The sequence below is a fragment of the Amaranthus tricolor genome, chromosome 7, assembly GCF_026212465.1.
Source record: "Amaranthus tricolor cultivar Red isolate AtriRed21 chromosome 7, ASM2621246v1, whole genome shotgun sequence".
Classification (NCBI taxonomy): Eukaryota; Viridiplantae; Streptophyta; class Magnoliopsida; order Caryophyllales; family Amaranthaceae; genus Amaranthus; species Amaranthus tricolor.
Genome location: NC_080053.1, coordinates 24,394,438 through 24,406,941, shown reverse-complemented (window position 1 = coordinate 24,406,941; position 12,504 = coordinate 24,394,438). Strand labels below are relative to the sequence as shown.

General features: G+C 33.9%; 1 protein-coding gene across 2 annotated transcripts; it reads left to right on the top strand.

Annotated features, from left to right (window-relative positions):
* Positions 1-1,192: 1,192 nt before the first annotated feature.
* LOC130817562 (topless-related protein 3) lies at positions 1,193-11,037 on the top strand. 2 transcript variants are annotated; one of them, XM_057683330.1, is made up of 24 exons: positions 1,193-1,654; positions 2,384-2,563; positions 2,657-2,770; positions 3,585-3,743; positions 4,569-4,743; positions 4,851-4,983; positions 5,402-5,517; positions 5,619-5,754; positions 5,841-5,950; positions 6,247-6,310; positions 6,392-6,465; positions 6,543-6,638; positions 6,737-6,829; positions 7,030-7,157; positions 7,241-7,475; positions 7,601-7,768; positions 8,200-8,337; positions 8,420-8,530; positions 8,623-8,802; positions 8,904-9,032; positions 9,119-9,214; positions 9,711-9,893; positions 9,977-10,152; positions 10,561-11,037. In XM_057683330.1, exons 1-24 carry the CDS (start codon positions 1,575-1,577, stop codon positions 10,775-10,777), a joined length of 3,291 nt encoding a protein of 1,096 aa, XP_057539313.1. In that variant the 5' UTR covers positions 1,193-1,574; the 3' UTR covers positions 10,778-11,037. The 2 variants fall into 2 exon arrangements, with proteins under 2 accessions (XP_057539313.1, XP_057539312.1); XM_057683329.1 differs by having other exon boundaries at positions 1,200-1,654; positions 6,247-6,465.
* The last annotated feature ends 1,467 nt before the right edge of the window (positions 11,038-12,504 follow it).

Sequence of the window (12,504 nt, the reverse complement as noted above, 5' to 3'; positions counted from 1 at the left end):
TCTTTAACGTAAATTCTAACAAAAACATTTGTTTACCAAATAGAAAAGTTAAAAACTTAGAATCACTATGCAAATTAAAAAATCATTTATCTACCACATAGAAAAACCAAAAACTTATATCACATAATATTTTCCAAGTAATAGAGTAATCATGCAATACTATAAAAAAATTGAAATTTCCATATGGTAATTCTATAGAGTTTCGCATTAGTTATGATTTAAGTATTAAAGGTAAATTTTCCAAAAAAATCATATTAGATCAAATTTTACAATCATAAAATACTATATAAGAATAGAAAAAATGCAAATTACTATTTTATAGAACTTTATCAAATGAAATTATTTTTATAGTCTTGTAGGTTAAAATGTGATTGTGTGGCATTCAAGCCATATTCACTATAATATGCAATTTCATCAATCTTTAAAATTTTTATTTAAAGTATTTCTATACCAACAAATTTCGTGTAATACGCAAGTTTGTATATTAGTTTTATATAAAATGAAAAGAAAAAAAATATGCCCCAAATACAAAGTACGAGATATACAAGATAAATTGAAAAACCAAAATATCGCGATACATAAGAATCAAAATTGGACTTCAAGTAGGAATATTCAACTCAATTTAAGTTAGTGGTTTGGAATCCGGTATACTTTTTTTTTAACATAACACGCAAGCATAACTTTCTAACATTACTTATCAACTTATCATATAAGTGGAACAACCAACTTATCATATAAGCAGTATAAGTTATCAATCTGCAAGAAAAACACACCTAATATAGCTGTACTAGCTTTTTTCTCTTTCCTCCTCACGTAGAACACCCACCACTTTTATCTTACTTTCTCTCTTTAAATATATTAATTAATTTTCTTTTATTTATTAAATTTACTATTCTCCCTATCTTTATGGCTCTATCTTTTCGATTACTCTATTTTTATTTTGATCTGTCACATTTATTTTACAATAATTTGCTCTTTTGTTTTTTTTTTAAAATTTATTTATAAATTTAAATTTCTTCATTTAAACTATTTATTTGTTAATTTATCTTATTTTTTTAAATTTTTTTATAAACTTAATTTTGCAAAAAAAAATAAATGATGTTAATTGAGAGAAACGAGATATACTTAATATATATATATATATATATATATATATATATATATATATATATATTATTTTCTTTTTCTTACCAAGCTTTGAAAGTTTTGTTTTTGTTTGAATAAAACCAAGCTTTGAAAGTTGAAACCCTAGAAATCCTCAAAGTTTGAGCCTGCCGAAACTCTCTTTCCTCTTTTCATTTCTTACCATTTTTAAGCATAAATTGATTGAAGAAAACCCTAGAAATTTTTTTGCTTTAAATGCTAGTGATTTCTGCATACTTTATCTCTCTTCTGTGCTTGACTTTAGGTGTGAAGAGAGAAATTTCAGTTTCGTTTCTCTCTCTTGGGTTTTTTTTGTCTGGGTTTCTGATCCTAAGAGGTGAAATTTGAGGACGATTCTGGAATTTGATCTGGAAATTTGAGGTGATTTGTGTGAATTACTGTTTGAATTTCTGGATTTTTTTGGGGAAACGATGTCGTCTTTAAGCAGGGAGTTGGTGTTTCTTATACTCCAATTCCTCGAAGAGGAGAAATTTAAGGAGTCTGTTCACAGGTACGTTTGCTAAATACTCTGTTTTCAGAAAAGAAAAAGGATTTTTTTTAAATTTTTTTGAAATTTACCTTTATTTTTTCTCTCCCAGTCTCTGCTGATTAAAAATAAGACCGTGGAGAATTTTTCACGCAAGAAGAAAATAATTAATTAAATTAATAATAACAGTTTTTTTAAATGTTTTTTTAATTGGTCAAAAAAAATCTTTTGGGTAAACTCTTTTCTTAAACTTCTATAAATTTTATTCTGTGCTAAATTTTAATTTTTTATATTTATATTTATTAAAAAGTGTAATCAATAATGAATAAAAACAAAAATACATAACATTTTTGGTTGCTTACTTGCTGTATAGCATTTTGGTGCAGATTTGATGCAGCTAAGATTAACTTGAATTTAATTCGTTGTATTCTTTTTTTGGGGGAAGTTATGAAGCCATTGGGGTTTTTTGTATGAATTTTTTATTAGGATTATGAATTGGAAATGATTGGTTATTATTATAATGGAGTAATTATTATTGTTGTTGTTGTTGTTGTTGTTGTTATTTGTTGGGATATAAATATACAATTGGACAAGTTTCAGGTGTTATTTTGATTATTACAGAACCGTTAAAATTCAAAGTTTGCATGTTGTATGCAATTGATTTGTGCTTGTTATGAAAGGATTGGAAGTGCATATAGTAATTTTATTTTTGTTTATTGATTAATTACCGATAATTTTATGTTATTGGGATAGGCTTGAACAAGAATCAGGGTTTTTTTTCAACATGAAGTACTTTGAGGAGAAGGTACAAGCAGGGGAATGGGAAGAGGTTGAGAAATATTTATCAGGGTTTACCAAAGTGGATGATAACCGATACTCTATGAAGATATTCTTTGAAATTAGGAAGCAAAAGTATCTTGAAGCGCTTGACCGGTATGATTTTGTATTGTCGAGTCTTAAAAGTTGCATTTTTATTGTCAGAATTGCAATTCAATTTGTTGTTCTATTTGGTTCTTGATTTTTTAGGCAAGATAAATCTAAGGCGGTTGAGATACTTGTTGGTGACTTGAAAGTATTTTCGACTTTCAATGAAGAGCTCTATAAGGAAATTACACAGCTTTTAACTCTTACTAATTTCAGGTATGTTTTTACCGAGCTTATGCATTGTTTATCCTTCACTGCTTCATATGGTGGAACATTGTAACCTAGTTTGATACTTAGTTTGCATGGGGTTTAGTAAATTAGGTGATAGGATAAAAAGAGAAATGATAATGGATTTGGATCATGTGTTATTGAAACTTGTGTGCAAATAACAAATGAATTTGTAAACATTTCCCTTTTAGGCTCCTAGACTATTGAGAGTTCCTAAGCAGTAGACAATGTGTTTATAGCTGGATGTATGGCTCCCCTATCCTCGCCCTTTGCCAATATTTATGTAGGACTTATTAGGCGGACCTAAGGCTTAGTAGTGCTCCTTGATGATGTGGCATTGTTACAAGGATAGACCAAAAGGTTACATTCTTTTTCTTGTTGGAATTGCCGCATCACTTGGGCACAAAAAATCTCAGTATACCTAAGAGTTTCTTAGCTACAATAGAGTAAGTGGTGTTGATATAGTTGTATGGTATGTTAAGGACATAATTTGTTTTCTCTGGATATGTAAATTGTTTGTACAACATTGCGTGCTTTGAGTTATTTTATACTTCATATGTTGAGCAAATACAAATGTTTTCTGTTTTCTTGCGCCGTCATGTGTATTTCTTGGGAGGTTATCATGCAGGACAGTTTCTGGTCTCTGGTCATATCTAGGCCTTTGGAATTTCTTTCAAATTTTCAATGATTAGCTTATATTGTTTTTCCCTGAGCTGCCTCAATGTTGTGCCTGACCTTTTATGAATTTGGCTTGATTGCTTGGATAACGTTTGGCAATGATGGCTTTTTTTGGGTGCTTCAGGGAAAATGAGCAGCTTTCCAAGTATGGTGACACCAAAACAGCTCGTAACATAATGTTAATAGAACTTAAAAAACTGATAGAAGCAAATCCACTTTTCCGTGATAAGTTGGTGTTCCCGACTTTGAGGTCCTCAAGACTGCGTACATTAATCAATCAAAGGTAAAATACTAGGCAATCTTCTTGTAGGAGATTGTTTGTAATTGAGTGGTTTTTAGGTTTATTATGATTACGTCATTTCAATTTTGAATTTTTGATTTGGCTTTCCACTTGAGAATTTCTATAGGTCTCAACCTCTTAACATTTTCGAAGAAGGTGGATGTTAGGTGATGACAATTTGATACATGTTATTTTCTTTTCTAAATTAATTAGTTAAGAGAATGAGTTTTGTTTTTGTTGCTGCACTATAATGAAGCACAGGGGAAAAATGCAAGGAAAGATGAGGGTAATGAAGTATGAAGACTATAGACATGTCTGATTAATTTTCTAAATAGTTGGTGTTTTTGAACATATGACAATGGTTATGGTGCCTCATTTTCTGGATTTGGCTGCCTTTTACTTGTTACTTAGAATAAACTGATTTTGACTTCGTGGATAACATGTTTGAGTCAATCTGTGACCTTTTAGCTGATGCAATTGCTGAATTGTTTTAGTTTGAACATTTCAACTAAGAAAGGGCTAGAAATTCATTAAATTATGATTATTTTTAGCTGTAGTGCTTGACGATTGCTAATTGAAAATTATATTTCATATAATATGTAGTGTATTATTAATTCTGATTTTGCTGTTAAATAAAAAATTTAAAAGAATTTCTCTTTTTCCTTTGGTGTTCTACCTAAGCGTATCATCTGTAGAACAAATTAATCTGTTTGGCCATAGGAATTTGGTTTTAGTTGCAAGTCTTATCCTTTTCATGCATGTCTGGATTAGTACTGTAAAAGAGTTTTGTATTTGATGACTGATTGGCTAAGTGTCTTATTTGTGCAGTTTGAATTGGCAACATCAGCTTTGTAAGAATCCTAGGCCAAATCCTGATATTAAGACATTGTTTACGGATCACACATGCACTACTCCAAATGGTGCTGTTGCTTCTGCACCTGTAACTCTTCCTGTGGCTGCTGTTGCAAAGCCTGCTGCTTACACACAGCTAGGAGCTCATGGAGTATGTTACCACTATCTTTTGCTTTATTTATTTTCTCAGAATATGTTAAACATGGCCAAAATGTTTATGATTTCACTGATCATATTGTTTATAATTACTCCTTCCAGCCGTTTCCACCTACAGCAGCAGCTGCTGTTAGTGCTAATGCTTTGGCTGGTTGGATGGCTAATGCTGCTGCTTCTTCTTCTGTCCAAGCAGCAGTTGTGACTGCATCGTCCATTCCTGTCCCCCCAAATCAAGGTTGGCATTTACCTGTCTTTACATTGAATTTGGATTTGTAATGGAGACTTGGAATATGTTTGAGAGGTGTCCCACTTCTTGAATTTTTGTTCGATACATCAATTTTAGAGTTCTTCTATTCCATCAGAAGCAGAGAACATCTGCTTAAGGTTTTTTCTGAGTTAGTACTGTTGTATTTTGGCGGTGGTGTTAGGTGGAAATTTCTGACTCTTTATCTTTCAAATGGCAAGTATTCTCCCATATCTTCTACGTGTTCATTCTTATTCTTTATCATTCAGTATGCATAGAGATAGTTCATAGCTGCAAGGAAAGACACTCTGTAGTCTTGTTTGTAGGGTGGTTATCTCTTGGGGTAAGTCTTTTTACTATTGTTGCGTTAACTCTCCCTCTTCTGTGATGTTCTCTTTCTTTACTGTAGCCCCAATGCTTAAAAGGCCCAGAACACCACCTGCAACACTAGGAATGGTTGATTATCAGAATCCTGATCATGAACAGCTGATGAAACGGCTTCGTCCAGCACAATCTGTTGAGGAGGTAACTGCAAGGGCATATGTTTTTGTTGTTCATGGTTCAGATTTTGGCTATATTAGTGTCGTACGTTTCTTACTGTATTTTACGAATGGCTTTACTTTTAGGTTACTTATCCAACACCCCGTCAGCAACCTTCTTGGTCGTTGGATGACCTCCCAAGAAACGTGGCATTCACTCTGCACCAAGGCTCTGTTGTCACAAGCATGGATTTTCATCCCTCTCATCTGACATTGCTGCTTGGTATGACGGCTATATAATAGTTCTAACTGTAAATGTACACGTTTACTTTATCAGACGTCTTATGTGAGCTTGTTTGTTTGAACTAGTCGGTTCATCTATCGGGGAGATTACGCTTTGGGCGGTTGCATCACGCGAGAGGTTGCTCTCAAAGCCATTCAAAGTTTGGGACATGTTGTCATGTTCTATACAATTCCAGGTTAATATATCAACTTGTTGTAATTTATCTAGTTCAGTATCCGCTTATCAATATGTGCATTCTTTTTCCTTTTCATGTGGGTTCTACCTTGAGATTTTTTTTTCATATGTATGCCCACTTTTTGTAAACACTGAGCTTTTGGTTAATTATTTTCTTGAGTTGGCACTAGTGATTGGGGGAAGGCGGAACGTGTAAGCTGGTCATCTTATTGTTGAGTAGTCTCATGAATCATGATCGTGTGCTCCTGTAGTTGAACAAGCACGGTTGTGGAGTCTAACAATGGAGTTTTTTTACAGGCCACCTTTGGCAAAGACGTGTCGGTTAGTCGTGTAGCATGGAGTCCAGATGGAAATTATGTGGGTAAGTCCGTAAGGTTTTTCCATCGTTGTTTTGTTATTGTTTTTACACTGTATCAAAGATGTATGTTATTGTCTGGTGCAGGAGCTGCATTCAGTAAGCACTTGATCCATTTGTATGCATATTCTGGAGCTAATGACCTACGACAACATTTGGAGGTGAGTGAGTATTATTCTGTTTGTTTTTAGCAAAATGCTGAAGTTTGTTCTTGATTAAAATTTCCTTCTACCTCCAGATTGATGCCCATATAGGCGGGGTGAATGATCTCGCTTTTGCTTATCCAAACAAACAACTTTGTGTTTTAACTTGTGGAGATGACAAGCTGATTAAGGTAAGAACCAAATATGTTTCTCTCTAATGAAAGAATTGGCTTTCTGATGATTGTGTCTGTGAATTCTGCACCCTCAATTAATGCTTGTCATGCAACAGGTATGGGACTTATCGGGAAGAAAGTTATTTAATCTTGAAGGACATGAAGCACCTGTATACTCTATATGCCCTCATCATAAGGAAAATATTCAGGTATCTAGCCAGTTTCCCTAATTAGTGATATGTTGTCTGAGAATAGACATGCTGATCAAAACATCAATTACTCTTTTAGATTATAATGTACTTTTATTATTTTTTCTCGAATTTAGAAACTGATGTGATTGCTGATTAATTGTGTTGATAAGTTCTATCCTACTTTCTGTAACATGATTATTTGCTTGTTTTCTTCTCAGTTCATTTTTTCAACTGCATCTGATGGGAAGATTAAGGCTTGGCTGTATGATAATTCAGGCTCTAAAGTTGACTATGATGCTCCTGGACAGTGGTGTACAACAATGCTTTATAGTGCTGATGGTAGTAGGTAGGAACTCTTATGCTTGAGATTCAAGACTTATTGTGAAAATTGCACGAGTTTCCAAGTTTATTTGGCCTTTTGTATTGCAGATTATTTTCATGTGGAACAAGTAAAGAGGGAGATTCTTTCTTGGTCGAGTGGAATGAGAGTGAAGGGGCAATAAAAAGGACATATGTTGGATTTAGGAGGAAGTCCCATGGTGTTGTGCAATTTGACACAACACAAAACCATTTTCTAGCTGCTGGGGAAGATCATCACATAAAGTTTTGGGACATGGATAATGTTACTATGCTCACTCAAACAGACGCTGAGGGAGGGCTTCCGGTTAGTGTATTTAGAGTTGTCTCATAGTAGCATGGGAAATCACCCCTCGTCACTCTATTAATGAATTACAAAGTTTAAAATAACTAGGGCTGGTTGCTTACGTCATGTTGTGAAATGCTTTTCAGAGTCTTCCACGGTTGAGATTCAACAAGGAAGGGAACCTTCTTGCTGTTTCAACTGTAGATAATGGAATCAAAATACTTGCAACTGCATCCGGGCTCCGGTCACTGAGGACTGTGGAAGACCCTCCATTTGAAGCACTGAAGACACCTATCGAAGCTGCAGCTATTAAGGTGACTTTCTATGATCTGTATTATATAAACCAATGGAACTTTGTCTTAATGGCATATTTTTAACCTATTTGAAGTGTTTTGAGGTTGTTACCGTTAAACTTTCCCAGAGGAGAAACAACTGAATATCAATGTGCTTGTTTGGGTTCATCGTAGTTACTAATATCAGATAATGTCAAGGAGTTTGAAGTGAATAAAAAATCATGCTGATCACCCTTTGGCTTCCGAAATATGTTAATACCTCCATTTTATGCACTTTTTGTCTTGTTGCATGCCTTTGTCAATCAGGAGTCAGGGTTTTGATGTGACATGGATCATATTTGTGTTCTTGAATGTAGACAAAATAATTGTAAAAATTATACTTGCACAAGAAGCTCCTCCCTACCTTCTATACGATTTCTATGTATCACTTTGTTGATTAGTGTTTTTTCCAGAATGGAAACATGGAAAAGCCTAGGATGACAGAAGAGGCAACTGATACTAAAATCAAACCTTGGCAGTTGGCAGAGATTGTGGAGCCTGTGCAATGTAGGCTAATGACTTTACCAGAAAGTATGGACAGTTTCAGCAAGGTTGGTTGTTTTACCCTACCCTTCAAACCATACATTATCTCACAGAATTTTTACTAGTTGTCTGACTGTTGAATGCATCCAGGTTGCCCGACTTCTTTACACCAACAATGGTGTTGGGGTCTTGGGTCTTGGTTCAAATGGTATTCAGAAGTTGTGGAAGTGGAGTCGAAATGAGCAAAATCCTAATGGAAAGGTAATGATTGGTGGCAGAATTTGTTGTTTTTAAAAAACTTTTGAAGTTTGGATTATCACACGACATGTTGCTAAATTGTTTTTTTTTAAAAGGCCACTGCCAGTGTAGTTCCGCAGCAATGGCAACCGAGCAGTGGTCTTCTTATGACCAATGATATCTCAGGTGTCAATCTTGATGAAGCCGTACCTTGTATAGCACTTTCGAAAAATGACTCTTATGTAATGTCTGCTGCTGGTGGGAAGGTGTCATTGTTCAACATGATGACATATAAAGTATGTATATATGTCATTTTGTAAAGTGTTTTCTGTTATTTTTTTTAATAAATTTTTTTTGCTTGATTATGTTACTAAAGTAAACCATTTTGCATTTTTAGGTAATGACAACATTTATGTCTCCTCCTCCTGCCTCCACATTCTTGGCATTCCATCCCCAAGACAACAACATTATCGCTATTGGAATGGAGGACTCAACAATTCACATTTACAATGTTAGAGTGGATGAGGCAAGTACTTCCAGTGCAAAACTTTTTCCAGTTCATACTCCCATCCTGTATTATCCCTCATTTTCTCCCTAAAACCTTCCCTCCAGGTGAAATCAAAATTGAAAGGTCATGTGAAGCGCATAAGTGGTTTAGCATTTTCAACAAATCTTGGTATCCTAGTATCATCAGGAGCTGATGCTCAGGTAAGCTTACATGCCCTTTTGTTGGGAAGATTATAAAATATTTTCATGTTAGTCTTTGTGATGGATATTGTAAATTTTAATGTGTAATAAAAAGAAGCTAGGTCAACATCTTTTGAGATGTAACTAGGATAAATTGGATTGTTGAAGGTTCTAGTTCCTTTACTAATCCCAACTCAAAAATTTGTTTTCTATCCCCGATTCTTTAGTCGGAAGAATATAAAGTCTAGTTCATATTCTGCATAAGGCAGTTTTGGGAACATTTCCTGATGTCCTAATCTGGAAATTGTTGTCTATCCATTGAGTTCTTATACAGAAGCGTATAAGAAGTGCTGCTAATGGGAAAATCTAGCTTCTTTTATTCATTGAAGCATAACTGAGGCAGCTAGCCTTGTAAAAGAGGGTTGTGTTGATCCTTAGATTTTGATCCTGGACTTGTTGGTTTCTGCTTTATATTGTTGAAGTATCACTATTTCTAATGGAGAATATGCTTCTACAGCTGTGTGTTTGGAGCATTGATACGTGGGAGAAGAGAAAATCTGTCTCAATACAACTTCCGGCTGGGAAGGCAGCCGTAGGTGATACCCGTGTACAGTTTCACTCTGATCAAACCCGTTTATTGGTGTGCCATGAAACCCAGCTAGCAATATATGATGCCTCTAAAATGGAATGCATTAGACAGGTATAACCATTTACTTCTGTTTATTTTGGTGAAGGTTATTTTTGACTGTCAGTTTTGATTTACTTTATATTCTTAAATCGCAGTGGGTTCCTCAGGACGTTCTGTCTGCACCTATATCCTATGCATCGTATTCATGTAACAGTTTGATTATATATGCTTCTTTTTGTGATGGAAACATTGGAGTTTTTGATGCCGACACTTTGAAACTTAGATGCCGCATTGCCCCCTCAGCTTACCTCTCTCAGGCTCAATTGAATGGGTGAGCTCAATCATTTCTTAATCTATGATATCGGCTATTCTGTGTCATTGCATTTACATGCAAGGACTCATAGGTGTCCTTGTGAATAACATGTGATTTCTTTATATGTGATAATCATCACGACTTCATTACGTTACCCCAATGCCGCTAAAGTTTCTCCTGAGTCCCGCCTAGGCTTTTGTAATTTCTTTGTATTGCATTTGTAAACTTCACTAGTCACTAACCATTAAAAATGCATGCTAAACAAAATGCACATGCGGATAATTATGCCTTATAGACTAGTATAATGAATAGCATTTTGACTGATGGAATGCTGTTTCGATTCTATTGAAGTCCCGACCAGAAAATTATGAAGCTAAGATACTTAGGTTCTCCTTATCTCATCTCTCTTCCTTTTGCTTATCACAGAAGCCCAATCACACACCCGCTAGTAATAGCTACCCACCCGCAAGAACCCTTTCAGTTTGCTGTAGGGTTGAGTGATGGAGCCATTAAAGTGGTGGAACCGACAGAGTCAGAAGGCAAATGGGGGGTGAGTCCACCTGTTGATAACGGAATGCTGAATGGTAGAACGGCTTCATCGTCTGCCACAAGCAGCCACACACCTGATCAGATACAAAGATAATACTCTCCAACAATCATGGATGTACATTATTGAAATTCTTTCTTTTGTGTATCCCGATGTCGGTTTAGTGTGTAGACTGTAGGATTGTAATCTTCAGATAATGTTATTTCAAAAAGGACCCACATAGCATTGGTTAGATTGGTATTTTTCTCTGTCTCACATAACAAATTGAAATTGTGCTCAAATATGTTGTATGTAGAATAGATGATGTATATTAGTTGTTTTATCCTAATCAATGTATCAGTAGAATCATTGCACAACATTTTCAGATGATTTGAGCAAATTGCTCAGTTTAGCTAGATAATGCGTTTTAAGAGTAAATACTGTTGGTGATGGATAATGTTCCTCTTTCATTTTGTGCTTTTATTTCTCAGCACAAAAGCTACTTGGAGTGATATCCAATTTGTAGTTTAATTATAGAAATTGAAGCTACGGGCGAAGGACGAGAGAGAATGAAGTTGTAGTTCTCTGTCTTATTGAGATTGTTACAATTAACTTTTAGTGTATGAGCTTTTGGAGTCGATTGTAACAATGTCGATGAGGCAGGGTCCGGGGAGTACAAATAAAACGATATGTTTGAGTTCGATTACCATTAACACAATGTCAAATCTTAAATCGCAACATTACCAGGCTTTACACATGAACCGAAACAACTCGGTGAAAAATGTTGCTCATAAATTTTATACTACTATATAGGACTTTGTCTAGTACTAATCTAAAAAATCATTTTCGACAATCATCTACATATATTCTTTTTTTCTTTATTTATTTCTATCTGTTATCATTTTATTAATTCCCTTTTTATTATCCTTTTCAATTTAGTACATTTTCAATTTATAATTGACTCATTAATTTTGCTTATTTTCACGTTTCCGATTTTTTTCAACAAATTTAATCTTTTTCTTAGACGGCACTTATCTTATTTTTAAGAGAAAAATGCATTATCCATCTATCTATCTGTCTATCTATATAACAATAGCTAAAATAAACATCGTTGTCATCATCTTTAAAATTGTTTGTGTTGTTTTTTTTGTTAAAATATATTTAATCCCTTCAATATGACATGATTTTACTTTTTTAAGAAATATTTTTCCTCAAATATGACATGCTGATGACATTATTATAATTAAATTTTGTAGTGATAATAATGACAAGACTATTATCTACATTGAAATTTGAATGTTCGTAGGTGTTTAAAAAATATACTAGATGTTATTTTATTTATATTTCTTTATTTCTCTTTTAAAGAAGATATTATCATAAAATAAAATTTTATTTTTTACAATGCATTGTGTAGACATTAATAATAAATTACAAAAAGATGTATCTTTTAAATTTTAACTTATGTTAGAAAAAATTGTTATAATCATACATTATGTTGCAAAATAGAATGAAAAAGATGAGTTTTTGAAAAATAATTTTTGACTTTTTAATTGACTTGCTTGATCAGTTAAAAAGTTGATTTTTTATCGGCTTTTAAACTAACTAGATAAATTAGTTATTTAGGAAGGATTTTGTAAAATTAGGGATTTGCTAGTGCTTATTTATGAGAGGAAAAAAATAGATAACAAGCCAACAACCATTGAAAAAAGCTTATAAAATTAGCCTTTTTATTTTGAGCTTTTGGTCAACCAACAAGCCAAAAAGGCAACTAAAATGCCTTCAAACAATTCCGAATTACTCACTCCATCCTCGAGAAATTGCGACAAATATCATTTTGATTTGCT

What these genes read in the sequence shown, in the direction of transcription:
- LOC130817562 (XM_057683329.1), top strand. Translation starts at nt 1,575, where the DNA reads ATGTCGTCTTTAAGCAGGGAGTTGGTGTTTCTTATACTCCAATTCCTC. An exon ending in TCCTGTCCCCCCAAATCAAG is followed by an intron (nt 4,984 to 5,401) that starts GTTGGCATTTAC and finishes TCTTTACTGTAG; the next exon opens with CCCCAATGCTTAAAAGGCCC. An exon ending in TATAGTGCTGATGGTAGTAG is followed by an intron (nt 7,158 to 7,240) that starts GTAGGAACTCTT and finishes TTTGTATTGCAG; the next exon opens with ATTATTTTCATGTGGAACAA.